A 21,384-nucleotide genomic window follows, 5' to 3' on the forward strand; every position below is an offset into this window, starting at 1 on the left:
AGGGACGTGTATGCTAGCTGATACGCTGGAAGTGATACCTCCTCATGAAGCTGAAGAGGCTACAATGAAGACAGGGTGACAGAAGAACGAAGAATCTTCTCTCCTCTCTAAAGCAACAGCTGACCTGTCACTCCAAATAGGTTTAGTCAAGACAAGAAGGCTTTGTCCTGGTTCTGCCAAATTCTCCAAGAGATCCGAGGCATCCAGCATGGAAACTTCAAATTTAAGTGACAGAGAAAGGAAGACATTCAAATGTTCCAAATTCAACATCACTAAAGAGCATAATGGTAATAATAACCCTGGTTTATAGAACCTCTGCTCAGACAACTCAAGTATTCTGACCTTTGTCTCCACGGATGGGAATCTGTGCATGAATTTCTTCCTTTTCTCAGTCTTTCCAATCTCCATGCTTCTGACCTAACTTTTTGGTAGCAGTTTATGAACTTCTCTTTTTTTCCTCAACTATATATCCTTGAAGCTTTACATCAGTCAGAGAAAGTATCTTGTCCACCTGAGGTGCTAGATAAATATTTGTTTTATAAATTGGAAAAAAAAAGAGCAAACTAAGGCTCAGAGATGTTGCTTAACTTGCTCATGGCCACACAGTAAGTGATAGAATAAGGATCCGAACCTGAACAGTCTGGTTTCAGGTACCTGGATCAGAACTTTTTCCTTTTCTCTAGGAATTAGCAACAGAAGGCTCAATTTAGAGGCCACTGCCATACTTTGTACAGCCATTTAGTTTGCACCCCCTGCACTGAGTATTGAAAGGTAGTGCACACAGGCAAGCATGATGCCTGGTGGAAGTCAGCAGCCCAGCACCAAATTCTGTGTGTGCTGCTACACTGATTCACTGCACTGCCTGCCTCCTCCTGCAGGTGTTGACATTAATGAGCCCTGCTCTGCTAGACATAATATTTACTCTCACTATCCAACTGTTGCTTCTCTATAAAACAAGAGGATTGGACAAGATGGTCTATCTCAGAGGTCCTTTCCAGTTCTAGAATGTTACGAACCTAGAGTTTTCCAGATGCTGGGCCAGCCTCTCAGGTCTTAGAAAGCAGTTCAGATTGACAAGGTGACCAGTCATCTCAGTTGTACAGTCCCAAAGGCCATGACCATGACCTTGATCTCTTTGTGTCCAGCCACTGACACCCACAGAGCACACCCCTTCAAATCCAAGCCAATATTAAGGCATGAGGACTAAAAGTTGAGTTCTTCGAGGATTAAGTAAAAACCCCTCAAAAGGTTAGGGGAGAACCACATTCTAAAGCATACAAGGAAGGATTAACCTAAGTAAGCTTAGGCCATCTTTCACTGATGTGAGTTTTCTGTCCTAGGGAGAAGCAAAGATGCTAAAGGATGGAAAGGTCTTTAGAGTGGTCCAAGAGAACTGCTGGAATCCAGAAGTCCGTCTTAGAGAAATGGACCAAACAGGTACTTATGATGGAAAATTCTACCAATATTTGCATCTGATGTAAGAGCCATGTCTGCCTCTAAAGTCCACATTACATGATTTAGGTGATGCCAACTGCAGATCTCCTTTTCTCCACCAGACCAGGCTGTTCTAGCTTCACTGGGGGAGGGATGGCACCTTCCACTACAATGTTTTTAGAGTATGGTTGCAAAATTTTTTCAAATTAGATATATCCTGTTTTAAAGTAGAATTCTATATCATCAAAAAGATGAAAGTGGTATTTTATTACTTAAAAAATTTAAGTTCAAATGCACAGTATTTACTTGTTTCAGAGCCAATTAAAACAGTAAAAATCAGAATTCACAGATTAAGGATGCCAATCGCCTGCTTAGTCAGATTCAGGATCCAATGTCTTCTGTAGTTTGTTTCAGTTCACAGTACACAGAACGTCCCCACTGACACATTAGGGGTGGAAATGGGACCAGTTTACCAAAAAACTTAATCGTGTAATCTCAGAACACTCTACAATGAAATCAATCCAATGAAAGAAGGGAGTTTTTGTTTCAAAGCTGAATCACAAACAGTTTCTAAGAACAGTTAGCATATCCTGTATTTAAGAATTAAACAAGTCCCTACAACTTAAAAGAATTTGAAAGAATCTAAAGCATGGTATGACAGCTACATTGTGCTTTCACTTGTTACTGCCTGGTGGGCTGTGCCACCGAGAAATGCGTGCTCCAACAAGAGCACCCCAGCCCTCTGGACACGCGTGAGCCCTGCCCAGGGACTGTGAGGCAGAATCCTTACCACAACACTGTCAGGTCTACATTTTGACATCAGTGGTCTAGGTTGAAAACCAGAACACAAGCAATTTGTACACACAAATAAAAGAGCCCCTGAGAACTGCCACCTTCCTAACCAATGACAAATGGAAAAGCAGTTCAAAGACACACACAGAGAGATGCCTGAAGAATTTTATTCCAAGGTCTGCACAAAATGAGTTAACCTATCAGCCCCAAATGAGGAGGCGGTCTTTGGCATGTTAGAATTTGGTATAGATACTTGAGGCCAGATATTGGTTTATAGATCTCTTTCATAATTAAAAGGAAATCTAAATTGACGATCTCTAGGTCCATCCATGTTGCTGCAAATGGCATTATTTTATTCTTTTTTATGGCTGAGTAGAGATCATCATTCTAAATGAAGTAAGCCAGAAAGAGAAAGATAAATATCATACAATCATTCATATATGTAATCTAAAAAAGAAAGAAAGAAAGAAGGAAAGAGAGAAAGAAAAAGAAAGAAAGAAAGATAAAGAAAGAAAGAAAAAGAAAGAAAGAAAGAAAGAAAGAAAGAAAGAAAGAAAGAAAGAAAGAAAGAAAGAAAGAAAGAAAGGGGACACTAAGGAACTACAAAACAGAAACAGACCCACAGACATAGCAAACAATCTTAATAGTTACTAGAGGGGAAGGGGGTGGGAAGGGATAAATTTGGGAGTTTGAGATTTGCAAATGTTAGCCACTATATATAAAAACAGATTTAAAAAACAAATTTCTTCTGTATAGCACAGGGAACTATATTCAGTACCTTATAATAATCTTTAATGAAAAAGAATATGAAAATGAATATATGCATATATATGCATGATTGAGACATTGTGCTGTACACCAGAAATTGACACACTGTAACTGACTATACTTCCATTTTTAAAAAAGTATATCTAAATTGCATTCAGACTGAACTTTGTGAAAAGCCTGAAGCCCCTCTGTAGATCATACACATCCCTGTTCTAGAATGGGGGAGGGAGGGGCATTAGAGAGAGAAAAAACTTCCAAGAACTATAACAAAGACCAAGGTTTTACTGTAAATGAAGTAAAAGTGAAGCACGAGCAGGACCCACATCTCAAAGAGAAAACTAGTAGAAACGAGGCTTGGATGACTGGTGTCAGAAACATTGCTCACAACTGCAGTTTAGATCAAGAGTATCCCCTCTAGTTTTAGTTGTGCATTTCATTCCATGGCTACCCATGAGAAAGCAGTCATGTCTAACCCTTGCTTGAGCATTTACTTTGTGCCAGGCACTGTTCTCAGCACCTGACACATATTAACTCAATTCCTATGACAACCATAGGAGGTGGCATCTATTATCAGGCCCATTTTACAGATGAATAAACTGAGGAACAGAGGTTAAGCAATTTGCCCAAGATCACGGAACTTGTAGGGGGCAAAGCTGGGATTTGAACCCAGGCAGTCTGGTCCCTAGGACTTACTTAACAAGTGCATCTGATTGCTGCTGCGGAGGTAAGAAAATAAAATGATGAAGGCACAATACAGAAGATTCCAGCAAGCCATACCATGCTGTCTTTACAGGAAGAAAAATGTAACTGGCAGCCCCGGGTTACTTTATCACCTCTCTATGTGGCAGGCACCTGAGTTGTACCTATTGTCACCTGAGAGGTGCAAGGAGGTGAAATGACTTGCTCAGGACCACAGAGCAGTAAATGGTAGAGCTAGGATCATCCTAGAGCTGTCTCTCTCATTCCATCACTTTCCCTGAAGGAGCTTTGTTCCCAAGCCTCCCTCAGGATAAGAATTGCCTGGGATGCTTATAAAAAATTTTTTTCAGGCCCCATCCACCGAATCAGAGTTTCCAAAGGAGGACCTAGGAATTAGTTTTTACAATGTTCACTTTCCTCTGCCCCAACCCCCGCCCAGTTTACTTAACAGGTAAGTTCAAGGAACCTCATGCTACACTGTTGAATAGATACTTAAAAAAAAAAAAAAAAAGCTCTAATTGGATTAGACTTGTTTCCTCCCCTTTCAAACTCCCAGAGACCAAAGAACATGTAGCTTAATCAACCAACACACAAATAATGCAATTTGCTATGTTAATAAGAAATATGGTGACAAATGACCCCGGAGTGTAGAGAAGGAGCAAGGCTGGACAGGAGACTCATCCCACCCCTTGCAAGCCATGCAGCCTCAAAGGTAACCTATAAAACGGAGAAACCAAATTAAGTAATGTAAGCAAAAGCATTTGTGTAAGATGTAAAGATTCTACAATTGAAAGGGACTTAATCTCTTTTATACTGATCAATGAACATAAATAATACCCTGTGATGATGTTTAACAATGCTCTAATCAAAAGCTGTAGTCTCTAGTTTACACTAAACACTGATTTATTCTTTCATTTACTGGGTATGTTCAACATGCCAGGCGCTGCTCTTGACACTAGGGGTAGGACATGGACAGATAGGCTCATGTGGTGTGTACGTTCAAGCAGGGGAAGGCACAGTAGAAACAACAAAACACAGTACACCAGACTGTACTAAGTATCAGAAAAGGAAAGGAACAGAACAATGGGATAGAGAGGGGACAGAGTCAGGGAAGGCCTCTCTGAGGAGGTGACATTTGAACTGTGACCATAGGGTGAAAAGGAGCCCATCCTGTGATGAGCCAAAATAACATTCCAGGCAGGTGGAACAGCCATGCAAAGAACTGGCAGGAGGCCAATGAAGCACAATGAGAGCCCTGGGAGAGATTGTGGGGGGCCTTAGAGGCAAAGTTCATGTTTCAGTTCTACTGTAAGTGTGATGAAAAGTCCTTTGAAGTTTTGAGCAAGGAAGAGACTCAATCCAAGTTTTGACACTTACTCTGGTTTCCAAGTGGGGAACAAACTTTAAGAGGACAAGAGTGGTGGCAGGAGACCAGCTCAGAGCCTTCTGCCATGGTCCATGTAGGAAATGCTGGTGGCTCGGACCAGGTAGTGGCAGGGGATGGGAGAGGTGAGTGGGTGAAAGGAAGTGGAGTAGAGCTAACAGGACTTGCTGGTGGGTTGGATTGGCAGCATCTCTCCTGATACCCTAACTCCAGGAGTGTGAAGATAAGAGATTCTAGGCATCCTGGATACTGGATTCTGGAGCCACACCCAGGGTCTTGTTCTGGGCATACCAGACAGTGGGACTCCACCCAGGCTCACTTAGGAGATGAATTAAAGGGGCCAGGAAAGTAACTGAGAAATACACTCAGTCACATATGATCTAAGATGAAAAGCCCTTAAAAAATGGATGGGGAAATGTCTTGTTTAAGCAAAACTTCACAGGAAGAAGGGTTGAAACAACCTTTGAAAAATGAATTTTTAGTCTTTCTCGAGTGAGCACATTTCTGTCAAGCCATTACTCCTCCCCTTAGAACTGAGGCTGAGGGATGAGGAGGCCCAGGACAGAGACCCTCAGAGAAGGGGGACAGGGAGAGCAGGAGGAAGGCAGGATGGAGACTTGCTGGGCTCCTCGGTCCTGGGAAATGCAGAAGGAGCACCTAGGCCCTTCTTCTCATTAGCTTTGCCTTTGTGTCTGTGTCTAGGAGTGACCATGCAAGCCCTGTCCACGGTTCCTGTCATGTTTAGCTACTGGGTGAGTGTGACACCTCAATCCATCTCCTTGGTGGGTGAAGGCTCACGTCCAGCTCCCTAGCAAGTAGACAGATGACCAAGTCTTGATGTTGCTCCCCCAACTCTCCTCCCCTTTAGAGATTAGCAGGGTCCTCAGCTTCTCACATTGCACCGTTCCCTCCCAGGCCTGTCTTCCTCCTCCCATCCTTGCTCTAGACCTGCATGCTCTAGTATGGTAGCCAGTAGTTGCATGTTGCTATGGAACGCGCACTGTATTTCCATTGGACAGTTCCAGACTCAACCTTAATCTCCATCAGAACATACCTGTCTGCTGACTCATTCCTGCAGTGCCTGGCTCAGTAACTGACAAACTAGTTTATTCTAAAGTGATGAAGATTTTGAGGTGGTGGAAGTGATGATAATGGCCTGATATGTTATCTCTCCATGGAAATATACAATTCAAAACAGGATTCCTGGAGTTAGATGCCTTTCCCCAAATGATTAAGTCTCGCGTGCTAAAAGTTTCAGGCATGACTGCAAGTCTGTGGAAGGACATTTTTGGACATAGTTGGGAGGGTGCTAAGCATCTGCTCCACTAAATAAATATTCACATGTTGTGATTTAAGGAGCAATGGAAATACCACCTGCTCACAAATACTTCCCCCATCTGTGCTCGTAATTCCAGTATTAGTAATTCAGTCCTTATCTGTTTCTATGATGAAATTCACTATTTAAAATAAAAATACTCTAAGACCTCAAGATACCTGAATTTACCAGACTGGGTACTATTCTGACTGGACAACTGGGATTGCAGGAGAGTGCCAAACTCCTAGCAGCAGGGAAGGGTGCTATTGAAAGGAAAGACAGCAATGAAGAGGGGAGAGTTGGGGGAACAGAAAGCAAACTTTATTCACATCAGCATTTTGCTAAGGTAACTCTGTCACTGTTAATAGGAAGGACAGGGAGGAGGACAGACAGGAATAGGAGATGTCCATGAGCAGCCCAGCATTCCATGAGGAGGCATGACAAGGAGGTGCCCTGATGTCCGGCACTCGCCAGGCCCAGCTCCTTTGTTGGGGGAGCTTGGGTGCCTAGGTGTGCAGCCCTGCAGGCTCCTGTCTGCAGTTAAGAGAGGTGGCCCGTCTTCATCCCATATTTAGTGTAGGATGCCAAGCCCTTCTGATCACAGCCTCAGGTTTTCTAATTAATCAGCAATATGCTAGCAGTTTTCTTTGCCTTGGCAATGATTGACTCTGGGTCTCCTGTGGCCAAGTGCCTATCTCAGCTGTGTCTCAGCCTTCTAAGAGGTAAAGCCACTGACAGTAACAAATGATTGAGCCCAGAGGAGGTGCTGATCAGAGTAAATATCTACAGAAGTAGGTTTTGAACGATGTGGTTTCCCTTACCTGTCTCCACTAGGCCAAACCTCAGGACACTTTAGACCTGTGCCAGCTTCTAAACAATGACCTAGCTGCCACCACTGCAAGCCACCCCAGGAGGTTTGTGGGTCTGGGGACATTGCCCATGCAGGCCCCTGAGTTGGCAGTCAAGGAGATGGAGCGCTGTGTGAAGGAACTGGGCTTTCCCGGGGTTCAGATCGGTTCCCATATCAACGAGTGGGACCTGAACGCACAGGAACTCTACCCAGTCTACGCAGTAAGTATGTGGTGCTCGCTCAGCCAACAGCGGAGTAGGGCTGAGTACTGCGCTGGGTGTCCCTGGGCAGGAGAGATGTCTGGTGACATGCAAGATGTAAGGAGAAATGTGGAAATAGCTACCCAAAACGAGGGGGTCATCCTACTAGAAAGCGGACAAGTAGAAATGCTTTCCTGGACAGCCCTGAGTTAACCCAGTGAAATCTCTCGTCTTTCTAGCACCCTTACTCCCCTTTTAAACTCTCATTTGGAAGCCAAAATACTACCCTCATCACAGCCACTGTGTGAAAGAATCAGGTTAATGACACACAAAAAGAAAGTATTTATTTTTGCTTTGGAAAAGAATTATCATCATTTTTCAAAATTATAAAGTAATTTTGAAGAAATTGCGAAAAATTCAGAAAAGCATATGGAAGATAACAACAATACAAACAGAGATAACCAACAAGGACGTACTGCATAGCCCAGGGAATTTTACCCAGTATCTTGTAATAACCTATAATGGAATATAATCAGCAAAAAACAAATTGACTCACTATGCTGTGTGCCTGAAATTAACCCAGTGCTGTGAGTCAACTATACTTCAATTAAATGAATGAATACATAAATAGGACAACCACCCCATAATTCTGCCACCCAAAGATGAATAACCACTGTTATAATACATTTCATTTGTCTTTTTATTTGCAGATACCTGCATAGATTTATATTTTAATGAAATTTGAATCCTATTATATATGTGATTTTGTATCCTAATAGAGAATTTCCAATCTAAATGAAAATTCTCTTAATGCATGATTTTGAAATAACTGCATCATAGTCCACTACATGGATATGTTTTGAATTATTTAACCAGCTCTCAATTAAGATACTTTTTAAGCCATGTATTTTTAAAATGTAGTATAATAAAAATACATAACAAAAATAATGTCATCAAAATGTTATTTGATGAAACTAGATGGTGAGTATGTGGAAGTTCATTGTACTACTGTTTACAACTTTCTATATTTGAAATATTGCATAATATAATATATTTTCAAAAACTCAATGCCAAATACTTCTGAAATATCCAACAGAAGTCCACAGCCCATGGTTCTCTCCGCCAGTTTTCCTCTACCTTCTGTTATTTCTGCTCATAAATCTGCTTTCCTTAGTTCCACAATTAAAGACACAAAATTCTTTAGTCAACTGCATTTTTTAAAAAAAATTTGCTCCCCTCTCAGAATTATAATAGTATCATTTTCTGTTATTTTCATTGCAAATGCAAAATCTTCAATAATGAATTAAACAGATGTTAGTGGACTCATCAGGCACTGCAATCACTGACCATTTATTCATTTAATATTTATTGAGCTCTGACTACATGCAGAATGTTTTCCATGTTTGTACCTATGGACACTGCCCAGCAGTTGGAGGACTTCCTGTTAAATTGCCTCCTAATGAACTGAAAGATTTAATGTCCCTCTAAATATCAAACTCCCAGATTATTGGCTGCAGTGAACTGATATAGTGAATGTTTTTAGAAGCTTTAATAAATTGGAAAGAGGTTTACTTACTTGTGAACCCAAATTGTTTTAGCACAGTATGAGCAAAGCTTCAGCTTGCTCATTTTACTAGTCATTTTACTATTCATTGAAATTACTTAGGGGCTCAGAAACCAACAGCAGTCAGTTGGGGTCCAAGTGGGTATTTTCGTTTATGTGACTAGATCAATCAATCATTCTAACTAGGCTGTTTTTGAGGCTGCTAGTCTCTGTGGGGATTCAGGAGAGCATCCCAGCCCCATTTGACTTGTGATGTCCTGGGGTTGACAGCACATTTGTTGGGTTAGCAAGACTTGCCAGCCCTACCACAATCTAACTTGCGTCAGTAACGTGCTGAAGCAAATGGAAGGAGTTTCCGTGAGCCAACTTGGCTTTGTCATTTCAAGGTGAGTCCGAGCTCCAGGACGCCTAATTGTTCCCCATATGTCTCAGACCTCCCTTCTTAGTGAGCGAACCCAACAGCACATGCTCAGCTCAGTTTTCAGGAACAAAAATGACTTGGTTATGACTGTGAGGCACAGTGGTAGTGGCAGACTGCCTACATTTGTTGTCAGCCACAAGACCTAAGTTACTTAGCCTCTATCTGCCTTAGTTTCCTTCTCTGTAAAATGGGAGTAATAAAAGAGTTCATCTCAAAAAAGATTAAACTAGTTAACAGTTGTAAAATTGCTACATATACGTATATAAAACAGCTTTAGCACATGGTAAGTTCTCAGTAAATCTGAGCAATCATGATATGGAGGGTATAAATGACTTTTTTTATATTTTCTACACTGTCTCACATGCAGAAGGTGATCAAAAATATTTGCTGATTTGAATTTAATAGAAATGAAACATCACTAGTACATAGAATAAAGTTTTATCCTAATGAGGAGTGAAATCCGACTGAGATACCATGATTATGTGCCTTTGTCAAGCCCAAACCATCCCAAGAGATTGATACTCTCTTTCCAGCCTGCATCCAGGACCAGAAACCAGAGAGGGGCAGGGTATATACAGCTCAGTGGTAGAGTACATGCTTAGCATGCATGAGGTCCTGGTATCCCTAGTACCTCAGTTAAAACTGAATAAATAAATAAGCTTAATTGCCTCCCCCCTCAAAAAAAAAAAGAAAGAAAAAAGAAGAAGCCAATTAGCTCCTCTCCCTTCAAAGATTTTTATCTCTTCTGCTCCCCAGAACCTGTTGAATTAGAGGTCCTTTCTTCCATCTACCCTTTGCCTACCATTTTCAGAATACCCTGTTGTCCCAAGATTATTTCTCCATTTTGAAAATGCTTGTGCAAACAGGTCACCTTGCATCAGCCTGGTGAGTCCAAATGTTTATACGTAAAGGTAGGGTATGTCACTCCAGCACCTCAATATATTTGGAAAAGAAATGCTCTAAGGAAAATCTGTTTTGAACCTTGACGAGCAACTAATAGTAAAAGCCTGTTGAGAGGACTTTTTAAATTAAACATTTTGTGGAACAGAGGTCATTCCCTTCAGATGGTTATTTCCATTTCCCAGAAGGTCCTCAAGCAAGTTTTCTCATGGCATTCTTTTCCGCACCTGCCTGGCTGAGGCACTGAGAGTTCTTTCACAACAAACCTTTCAGCCCCTTTCAGGGGCTCAGCTGTAGTCCTGAGGCTTTGAGAGTGCCTGGAGGTCCCAGAAATTCCTACCCAGTGTTGGGCTCAGTGTGGCCAAATAGCATAGGTCAGGCCAGCCTGCTCCAGCCCAATCATGAGGCCCTGGCTCCCACCCAATCACTTCCTCACTTTCTACACCGTCAGGTTTCCAAGTGGAGAGAGAGGAGGGAACGCTCCAGCTCTGACTTCAACAATACAATCTGAGCAGTCCTTCTGAAAGAGTGGACCAAATAGAAACCGGTAGGGGAAATTTCCTCTGCATCTGAGGTATGGGATCAGTGTTCGAGTGTTTTGCTCTCAGCCAAAGCATTTAAACAGTAGATGTTTCCTGCAACTTCTTCGGCCAAACTTCTTCCGCCAAACAATATATTAAATCCATCAACCTCAAGGATAAATCCATCAACACCCTTGTTAATTCTAAGTGCCCATTTTAGTTTCTAAGCAGGAGCAGAGTTTATCAATGACTCTTTTATACAGGTCAGAAAAAGAACCTTCAAAAATAATTTATTTATTCAGATCAACATAGACCGAAGGAAAGCAATTTCCCTAAAACAGTACCCTATAGATGCTGGCTTATCCAAGTAACCCTCTCTCTCTCACTGTTTCTTTGAAGGAGGCAGAAAAGCTGAACTGTTCCCTATTTGTGCACCCCTGGGATATGCAGATGGATGGACGGATGGCCAAATACTGGTTCCCTTGGCTCATAGGTTTGTGTCAGCTTGGGATCTGGAAAACAGAATCAAGTCTTTGGGGTTTTTTCTTTTTTCCAATTTTCTATGGAACCCTATTAAGTCAAAGAGAGAATATAAATAATTAACAGGACTATGAGTTATTGAGCTCTTACTCAGGTAGGTGTTGTATACATTACCTCATTTAATTTTAATCTTATCCACAAAAAAGTTTATGAGGTTGACATTATAACAGCCATTTAATTGATGGAGAAACCGAGTCTCTAGGTGGTTAAGTGAGTTGTACAAGTCATACTGTTAAAAAGTGAAAATGGAGTTTACACAGATCTGACTCCAAAGCACCTCACTATACAGATCCCAAAAAGGCTCTAGAAAGAAGCAACCATACCTGTCGAATAGATTTTTTTGAAGCCAGTGACAGCATCAGCTCTACCAAATGAGAACGCTGGAGTTACCAGCAGAAGATCAACTTTCACTACCAGAGGATCTGAGGCCCTAGATTACAGGTGACCAGGCTTTCAACTTCCCTATTACCTGCTCCCCCCTCTACTCTTGGCTACCTGCTCTGTTCAATCCTGGTTTCACCTGAGTGTAAGGGAAGGGGTAAGAGGAGAAACTTCCACTGGGCCTCTCCAAGCTCTCATTACCATCCCTGATACAAAGATGATGTGGAGACAGATGTAAAATTCTCAGCCCGCCAGGGAAAAGTGCAGCTCCTCTACAACCCAAGGAAAGTGGGTCCCCACAAACAGTGCTGGATTTTCTTTACAGAGGCCATTATCCATTCTGTCCTCAGCCCAAGTAGTGCAAATAACTACAAAAGTAACTGCCGTGAAAAATTAAATAGAGCAATACATTGAAAGTCAAAAAACTGAATTTCAGTTCCAGCTAGTCTCTGTTTCACTGCACAACCTGTGGCAAGTCACTTCTCACCCCAGTTCCTCAACTGTAAAATGAGAGAGCTGGTCCTGATTCTCTGTCTGCTCTGACATTTTACGCCCCTGCTATTGCTCCTGGAGTAAGGCAGCTTCCTACCTATCCCGCACTAAATTCTTAAGAAGAAAGGGATAAGCTAAGAAGCCCCAATGCTGTCCAGCATCAAAGAACATCTCATCCTAATTTACAGGACACTTTGACAGGCCCCACTAACTTGCAAATTCCCACATGAGAAACAGAGGAGAGCATCTGCATAAAGGGTCATTTCATCACTCATTTATACAGCATGCATTTACTGGTCCCCTCCAGCACGCCAGGCTGTGTCAGACACTGAGGATGTACCAGATATGGACAAATCCTCTGCCCTGCTGAAGCCTGAGTCCTGGTTAGAGGAGAGAGATGATATGCAAGTACACAGATCACAAACAAATAGGCTAATTTCACAGTTTTATGCTGGATGCAAAGGTGGTCATTAGCAGATTGGAAGAGTCCCAGCAGGGGAGGGTCACGATCCAACTGACATTATAAATATTCTACTTTGGCCCCCATGTAGACAGTGATTATGAGGTTATAGTGCAAGTAGTTAAGGGAAAGCAGAATCACAGTACCAAAAGGAAGTGGTGCAGTCCATCCCCCTGCCTTTGGGAAGCTCTGCCCATAAACCACTCCCAGATGGCTATGAATCCATCATGCTTCCAGAATTCCCAAGAGGTCAAGGAACCAGCGACCCAGGGGCATCTCTGTCCACAGAGCAGAGACAGGCCTAAGGCAGCATGAGCATCCACTAGAGCCCCTCTCAGCAGCCAGGGAGTCAAGCTTTCCCAGAAGGCACAGAGTTCAGCTATGGACCCACCAGGATTTCTTAATCACAGTCTAAAAAGCAGTAGTCTGGAAATAGAGCCCAGACTGACTCCACAGAGGTGAAGACATCGGGCACGACCAGCTGCATCTTCTAGAAGCACAAAGCACTTGAAATAATTCATTTTTAATCCAGTATTTTCAACCTCAGCTCTAAGAAGCAGCAGAGATTTGGTAGGAGTCTTAATATTTATTAATATTTATCAAGCACTTCCTAAGTGGCAAGAACTAACCATGATCACCCCCACTTTACAGATGAGGAAATGGAAGCAAAGGGAGGCAGCCAATATTTGTTGAGCTCCTCCAAGGTGAAGTTCTGGCCAAGAACTTTCCCAGTGTCATCATTTGCTAGGGTCCACAAGAGCCTTGCACGACGGGTAACACTATCCCCGTTTCGCAGGGGAAGAAGCATAGGCCCAGGGGCATTATTAACTTGTCAGAGGCCAAGAAGCAAAAACTTGAAGGAGTAAGGGTTCAGCCTAGACTCGCTGCATCCAAAACGGAAGCTGGGAGGATCAGGACAACAGCCAGGCCCTCTGGCTTCTTGACTGTTCTAGCCATCAGACTTGCAAGTGGCAAACAGGAGGTTTCTGTTTGCCAAAGTAATGGTTTGCACACAGCCAAGCTGTGCTGGGGGACAGGGAACACACCCATCCCCACCACGTTTCTCAGCACTGACAAGTACAGCAAGATCCATCCCTCCGCCATCATTAGCATCACTGAACTTCTTGTTCGTGGTGACAAGCCCTGCACCTCACAACAGTTTCCTCTTTCAGGAATGCCAACAGAAACCACCACAGCCATTTGCTCCATGATCATGGGTGGAGTGTTTGAGAAGTTTCCTAAACTCAAAGTATGTTTTGCACATGGAGGTAAGAACCCCATCTGTACTAGTGAGCTTGGGCTGCCATGGCAAAATACCACCACAGACTGGGCGGCTTAAATGGCAGAAATTAATTTTCTCACAGTTTCTGAGTTCCAAGATCAAGGCGCCAGCAGGGTTGGTTTTTGGTGAGGTCTCTCTTTCTGGATTGTAGAAGGCCACCACTGTATCCTCACATGGCTTTTTCTTTTCTTTTCTTTTCTTTTTTTAATTGAAGTATAGTCCATAAACAAGGTTGTGTTAATTTCTGGTGTACAGCATACTGATTTGGTTATACATATATTTCTTTTCCTATTCTCTTTCAGGCTATTACCAGGCACTGAACACACTTCTTTGTGCCATACAGTAGGACCTTGCAGTTTACCTGTTTTATATATAGTAGTGTGTATCTGCAAATCCCGAACTCCCAATTGATCCTTCCCCAGTCCTCCTTCCCCCCTGGTAACCTTAAGTTTGTTTTCTATCATATGGTCTTTTCTTTTATATGTCCACAGGAAGAGAGAGGGAGAGTTTGGGCATCTCTTCCTCTTCTTATGAGAACACCAGTCCTATTGGATTAGGGTCCCACCTTAATATCTCATTTAACCTTAATTATCTCCTTAAAAGTTTTATCTACAAATATGGTCCATTTGGGGGTTAAGGCTTCAACATATGAATTTTGGAGAGACACAATTTGGTCCTTCTAGTCATTATTCTAGTTATAAAGTACATGATGGTTCAAGGACCAAATTCCATTTTTGCAGAAAAGTGTAGTTGGGTTGGCACAGTTTACTTGATTTTGCTTTTAAATTTAAATCTCTCTTGTACAACCACAAGTTCTCCTGTTAGCAATAGTCCTTAACTTTCACTACTGTTTACAAATAAGCCCTGTTTCATTCATTTACATTTCCTGCTTGGTCTCTGTAGGTAACTGAGTTGTAATTCTTGGACACAGACACACAATATCAAACAATACATGCTGTTCTCTAATCTGCTTTTCCTTCTCAATAGCATATGGAGACATCTTTCCATGTCAGTGAGTACAGAGCTTCATCCTTTCATCCTTTTTGATGGTCGTTTGCATGGCAATACATCTTACGGATAAGACATCATTATTTTGATATTCCCAAACTGATAGGCTGCCTCTATATTTTTCTATTATAACCACACTACATTTGAAAACCTTGACCACATATCTTTAGGCACTTGTCTTCTCTCTTTAGGATAAATTCCTTAAATCTGAATTTCTAGATGAGTTAAAATCCTTTATTCTAGGTCATCTCTCAGCATTTAGAACCCAGTAGGTCCTTTGTAAATACAGTTAACTTAGATGGGATATAGTAACTTCTCTTTGCATACAACATGAGGAATGAAAAGAATTCTTTTCAACGAACACTAGCTCCTCAGTAATGGGTTTTACTTGTAGGTGGTTCCTTCCCCTTCACAGTAGGAAGAATCTCTCATGGATTCAACATGCGTCCAGATCTGTGTGCCCAGGACAATCCAACCAACCCAAAGAAATACCTTGGTTCCTTTTACACGGACTCCTTGGTTCATGACCCTGTGGCCCTCAAGCTATTAACAGATGTCATCGGAAAGGTAAGCTAGGTCTGCCTCTTGGATGACTTACGGGGAGCAGAGTGTAGGATCAGCAACCAGTTACTTGGTTTCTCTAAAAAAGGGATGGAAGAAAAGGTACTAGAAGAAAAGAGGAGGATGGTGAGGTTTGAGATGAGGTTTGCTTACACAGGGGATCCTACCCAGAAATTCCTTCAATGTAGACCATGCATCACCAGGGAACCATTACGTACGCATGCCAGGGAAATCCCAGATAATCCACAAAGCTGGTGAGTTCCCCAGATAAGCTCCTCTTCCTTAGGGTCACCTCTGTACCCATTCAACGTGACACATCATAATGAGATAAGCAGGAAAGAGCCACTAGTTTTGAAGTCAAATTGACCTGGCTTAAAATCCTGCCTCTATCTCTTACTGATTATGTAAATTCTGAATCAAACTGTCCTCATATACTAAATGAAGAAAACTGGAACATCAAAGAGGGAAGAATGGCACTGGCCAGGGAGGCAGGGTAAGATGATGAAGGGTCTTAGGTACCACTTAGGTACCAATTTTTTTTCTGGAGTAACACAGCCTTTGTTTTGAAAACCATTCTCTTATTTGACCAAAAAGACCTGCACAGTAATGCTTTAAACCTCACAAGAAAAAGTCTTTCCTCTGTTGCAGTCTGCTAGCTGCTCTCCCTGTTGGTGGCATCTCCACTTTGAAGTATCCTTGTAAAATGCTAATTCAGCAAATTAATATTTAGAGCAAAGGCCAGTCTGCATTAGTGAAAAGTCTGAAATTCTTGGTATTTCAATTCTGTTTTTATCACTTACAGATGTCTATAGAAGGTTTTCAAATTTTCCCAAGGTAAAAAATCTTATGGGTTTTCTGAAAGAATATGGACAGATGTATTTAAAGATTGGCAATATGGTACTCGGAATTGAGAGTAGAGTCTAAGGCATTTAAATCTTGTTTAGCAGAGAAAAAGAGGTCTATTATTTGAAGGCTGCAAGTAGTGTTCTATCTCCAGAATGGACACTTCATCTCACTTAAAGCTGACTGTTTCTCTAGCTTGAAAAGCTCACTAGAATATCAATGTTAAGCATTCTGGTTTGGTAATAAATGATGTGGCTGAGCTGTGTTTCTGAGCCTTTGAGCTTTTGTGTTATCCCTGCCAAAATGCGCGCTTGGCAGCTGTTAATTGCTACTGGTTTGGACAGGAGGGCCATGGGCAGGTATGTAAGTAGGAAACTACAAAAAGGAGAAGCTGAAAGAGACTGTGAGCTCTGGACTTTGAGCAATGGAGGAGGAGGAGTGGGAAAGTGGTGTAGAATTGGGGAAAGGGTCGATCTCATTACTTCCCATCAAGCCTAGCACCCCTGGTGTTCTTAGAAATGGCCACATCAGGAAAAGACGCCCTTGGCATATACAACACCTGTCTTATGAGGGATACCATGAGCATCTTCAAACAGCATTCAGGGCAATACGCATCAGCTGGAGGGTCTCAGCATAAGAGGAAGAACACAGCAAATGCTTTGTGGTAACCAGCAGATAGACTAGTTAGTGAGTACACCCCTTTTAGGGACCCCCCAGAAAAATTCAGAGGGCACTCTGCAAAGCTGGTAGTGCTGAAATATTGCATTCAAACTGTTAAGAGTCGAGCCACTCTAATTTGGGCATCAAAAGCCTACGTGACCTCACAGGCTGGTAAATTCAGGACACAGAAGCAGTATATATTAATAATTTAGAATTATCTTTAAAATATTAATGCCTCCTCATTTTAGTTATAGTCACATTAGCAAATTCTGGGGGGAGGGTATAGCTCAGTGGTAGGAGTGCAAGTTTAGCATGCTCGAGGTCCTGGGTTCAACCCCCAGTACCTCCATTTAAAAATATATAAATAAATAAACCTAATTATCCACATTAGCAAATTCTCTCAAAAACAACCCCCAAATCAGAATGGCTGATGAAAGTCCTAGCATGACAGCCAGGCTAGGGAGCAATCGTCCAGATTATAGCAAGAGGACAGGAGGCAGTGGAGGGAGGTCCCCAGGTCAGGTAAGATGGAACAGACAAGGAAGTGGGGATACAGCTCAGTTGGTAGGGTGCTTGCTGAGCATGCACAAGGTACTTGGCTCAATTCCCAGTACCTCCATTAAAAAAGAAAAGAAAGAAAAGAAGGAACAGACAGATTATTTGAGAATTTGAAATAATGATTGTCAGGCATTCAACAGATCTGTTAATGCATTAGGAGTAAACAAGCAGTCCATCCACAGGAAATTAAGCAAATGAAAGGAAAGAAAAGAATTAATGCCAAGAAAACAAACATCCATAGAAAGGCAGATAATCACCATACTTTACTTGACTCAGCAGTGAATAATGTTTAGTCATAATGGTGTAAATATCAAGTATTAGCTTAACTGAAAATTGTAATTCTACTGGGAAAGTGGAGGAGAAAAGTTGGAGGGAAGAAAGAAATTCTCAATGATCATAATGAAAAGTCAGTAAATACTCTTTAAAGCTAATAAACCAAGAAACAATAGAATAAGCTTACTATCTGGAACTATGAAGGTGACTATCAGGAGATGCCGGTTAAAAGGTAAAAGTGGCTGTCATGGGAGACAAGAGTTGGGAAACTGAACATAGGACTGTTTTTGATAAGAAAGATATTAGTAATATTTGATTGTTTATCTATGTATAGGCATTACTTTGATAAATCAAATTTCAAATACAACCTTAAGAATAAATAGACATGTCATACATACACCAAAACCACTTACTGAGCACCTCTTATTTCTGAAACACTGTGCTTTAAAAAAGGAGTCTGAGATTACAAAATCCTTTAGCCCCCTCCCACCTCTAAAATTTTTTGCTTTTAATCTATGTCTATCATTTTTAAAGACAGCTGCAAAGAATGCCAGTTATGTTACCAGTGTATCCCTGTGAAAAATATGAAAAAACTTATTGCCTCCCTAGATAAACATGATCATAGAAAATTCACTTTCTATATTTAGGTGGGTAGATTTTTTGAGAGGTCAGTTATCCCCCCAGTATGATTATATCATAATTTTAGCCAGATTCATTGCTAATTTATTGCTGCGTAAGTAATTGCCCCAACTCAGTGGCTTAAAACAACATACACTTATTATCTCAAATGGTCTCTGTGTGTCGGGAATTTAGGAACAGCTTAGCTGTCTCAGAATCTCTTACAAGATGGCAAGCAAGTTGTCAGTCTGAGCTGGTGTCACCTGAAAGCTGGACTGGGGCTGAAGGATTTACTTCCAAGGTGACTTGTATACATCAGGGATACACTGGTGCTGGGTTTTGGCAGGAGGCCTCAGTTCCTCCTCATCTGGGCCTCTCTACTCTCCAGAGGGCTGCTTGAGTGTCCTCACAACATGGAAGGTGGCTTTCCTCAAAAAATGAGTGATCTGAGAGACAGCGGAGGGAGAAGGGAAAAGAGAGCAAGAGAGAGAGGCGAGTGTGCACCAGGTGGAAGCTATTCTTTTATGCCTTCCCCTCAAATGTCATGTAGCATTGCTCCTGCCGCATTTTATTCATTAGAAGCAAGTCACTTAATCTGGCCCATGTTCAAGGGCAGTGGAATTAGGCTCCACCTTTTGAAGGGAGGAATATCAAAGAATCTGAAGACATATTTTTAAACTACCATATTCCACATTCTAGCCACAAATTATATTCCTCCTACATGCAAAATATTCTCCCCCCTCCTCGACCACCCTCAAAATCTCATCCATTTACAGCATCAGCTCAAAGTCTAGGATCTCATCCTTTAAAGTAACTTGTGGATGATGCTCCTCATACATAGTTTCTCTCAATCTGAAGACCTATGACCTACAGAGACAAGTTCTTTGCCCAATACACACTCAATATAAAATGGTGAGACAGGCAAAAGAGAGTTGCTACAGACCCTCGATTCCAAAAGGGGAAAAACAGGAGGTTTAAAGGAGCCACTAAGCAACCTGAAATCCATCAAGCACATGTTGGCAGTTCCTTGATTAGAACTCAGAGCACAGGAACAATTCTCCATGGTTCTTGGTTCTACTCTGAGTCATCCCTCCTTTTCCACAAAAGGTAGTCTATGTTTGTGGCTGAGTAGTTTTTACAGATTGCCTCATGCCTGTACAACTTTTGAGGTCCAAAGGTTTATTTTCATTTTGTCCTATCTGTTCCTTTTAATGTAAGCTGGTGGCATTTCTGCTAATACAATTTTCTTAAAAACTTTTAAGGTCTTTTTGAGTCTCATTAGGCAAAAGCTTTTCACACCATTAGACAAAAGCCTTACCAACAAATATCTGAGAAAAGCCATTCTCTACCTTAAGGTGACAGTGTTGGTAAATTTTTGGCCACTGCATAGCAAGGATCTCCTTTCCTATAGTTTTCAACACTTTCCTTGAAGTCCTTACTGGTAACCTTCTCACAGGCTATCAAGCTTCTAATAAGTCTTTCCAAGGATCTTTGTCTTTCACTCTTCTCAAGGCCCTTCCAACTTCCTCCCACTAATCAGTTCCAAAGCCACTTTCATTATTTTAAAGTTATCATTCTGGCAACATCCAACTTCCAGGTACCAAAAGCTTTATTAGTTATCTATTGCTGCACAACACATTAGCCTGAAACTTAGTAGTTTAAAACAATAATGAACTCTTCTTACTTATTTCCTCTGAGTCAGGAATCCAGGGATCCCATGGCAGGACAATTCTGGTTTGGGGCTTCTTATGAGGTTCAATGAGATGAATGCAGCCCAACAATCAATCTATCTATCTATCTATCTATCAATCATTCTTTTGGTCTTTCACTCTTTTTTTTAACATTTTTTATTGATTTATAATATTTTACAATGTTGTGTCAAATTCCAGTGTTCAGCACAATTTTTCAGTCATTCATGGACATATACACACTCATTGTCACATTTTTTTCTCTGTGATTTATCATAACATTTTGTGTATATTTCCCTGTGCTATACAGTGTAATCTTGTTTATCTATTCTACAATTTTGAAATCCCAGTCTATCCCTTCCCACCCTCCACCCCCTGGTAACCACAAGTCTGTATTCTCTGTCCATGAGTCTATTTCTGTCCTTTATTTATGCTTTATTTTTGTTTGTTTGTTTGTTTTTGTTTTTGTTTTTTAGATTCCACATATGAGCGATCTCATATGGTATGTTTCTTTCTCTTTCTGGCTTACTTCACTTAGAATGACATTCTCTAGGAGCATCCATGTTGCTGCAAATGGCATTATGTTGTCGGTTTTTATGGCTGAGTAGTATTCCATTGTATAAATATACCACTTCTTCTTTATCCAGTCACCTGTTGATGGACATTTAGGCTGTTTCCATGTTTTGGCTATTGTAAATAGTGCTGCTATGAACATTGGGGTGCAGGTGTCATCCTGAAGTAGATTTCCTTCTGGATACAAGCCCAGGAGTGGGATTCCTGGGTCATATGGTAAGTCTATTCCTAGTCTTTTGAGGAATCTCCACACTGTTTTCCACAGTGGCTGCACCAAACTGCATTCCCACCAGCAGTGTAGGAGGGTTCCCCTTTCTCCATAGCCTCTCCAGCATTTGTCATTTGTCTTTTTTTTTTTTTGAACACTAGTTTACACTAACTTAACACCAAACTCTCCATCAGTTTTGTAACTCTCTACATTTAAACACATTGGGTATTAATTCTCTCTTCTTAAAGAACTATCTTCAGGATTCTTGGACTTGCTCCAATATGAACTGGGTTGTTATTTAGATCTGCTGCACAGCTGTCATCTTGAAATCTCCCCTTTCCACTTGGGCTCTCTCCGTCTGTCTCTCTCTTTCATTGGATTCCTTGCTTCC

At 41.5% G+C, this 21,384-nt stretch overlaps 1 protein-coding gene and 1 long non-coding RNA gene across 9 annotated transcripts in view; one reads left to right on the forward strand and one right to left on the reverse strand.

The window, feature by feature from the left end:
* The window catches only part of LOC140696344 (uncharacterized), a 108,924-nt gene that overhangs the window by 58,220 nt on the left and 29,320 nt on the right, over window positions 1-21,384 (reverse strand). The window lies entirely within an intron of this gene.
* Window positions 1-21,384, forward strand: part of ACMSD (aminocarboxymuconate semialdehyde decarboxylase) — a 59,979-nt gene that overhangs the window by 15,426 nt on the left and 23,169 nt on the right. The window contains exons 3-8 of one of the 2 annotated variants that reach the window (XM_006196108.4): window positions 1,341-1,437; window positions 5,780-5,829; window positions 7,227-7,463; window positions 11,248-11,341; window positions 13,894-13,989; window positions 15,406-15,578. In XM_006196108.4, coding sequence (XP_006196170.2) covers window positions 1,341-1,437; window positions 5,780-5,829; window positions 7,227-7,463; window positions 11,248-11,341; window positions 13,894-13,989; window positions 15,406-15,578 — 747 coding nt within the window. Of the gene's footprint in view, window positions 1-1,340; window positions 1,438-5,779; window positions 5,830-7,226; window positions 7,464-11,247; window positions 11,342-13,893; window positions 13,990-15,405; window positions 15,579-21,384 lie in introns of those variants that run through there. The other variant, XM_072960897.1, reaches the window with a different exon arrangement.

The sequence above is a fragment of the Vicugna pacos genome, chromosome 5 (genome assembly GCF_048564905.1).
Source record: "Vicugna pacos chromosome 5, VicPac4, whole genome shotgun sequence".
Lineage (NCBI taxonomy): Eukaryota > Metazoa > Chordata > Mammalia > Artiodactyla > Camelidae > Vicugna > Vicugna pacos.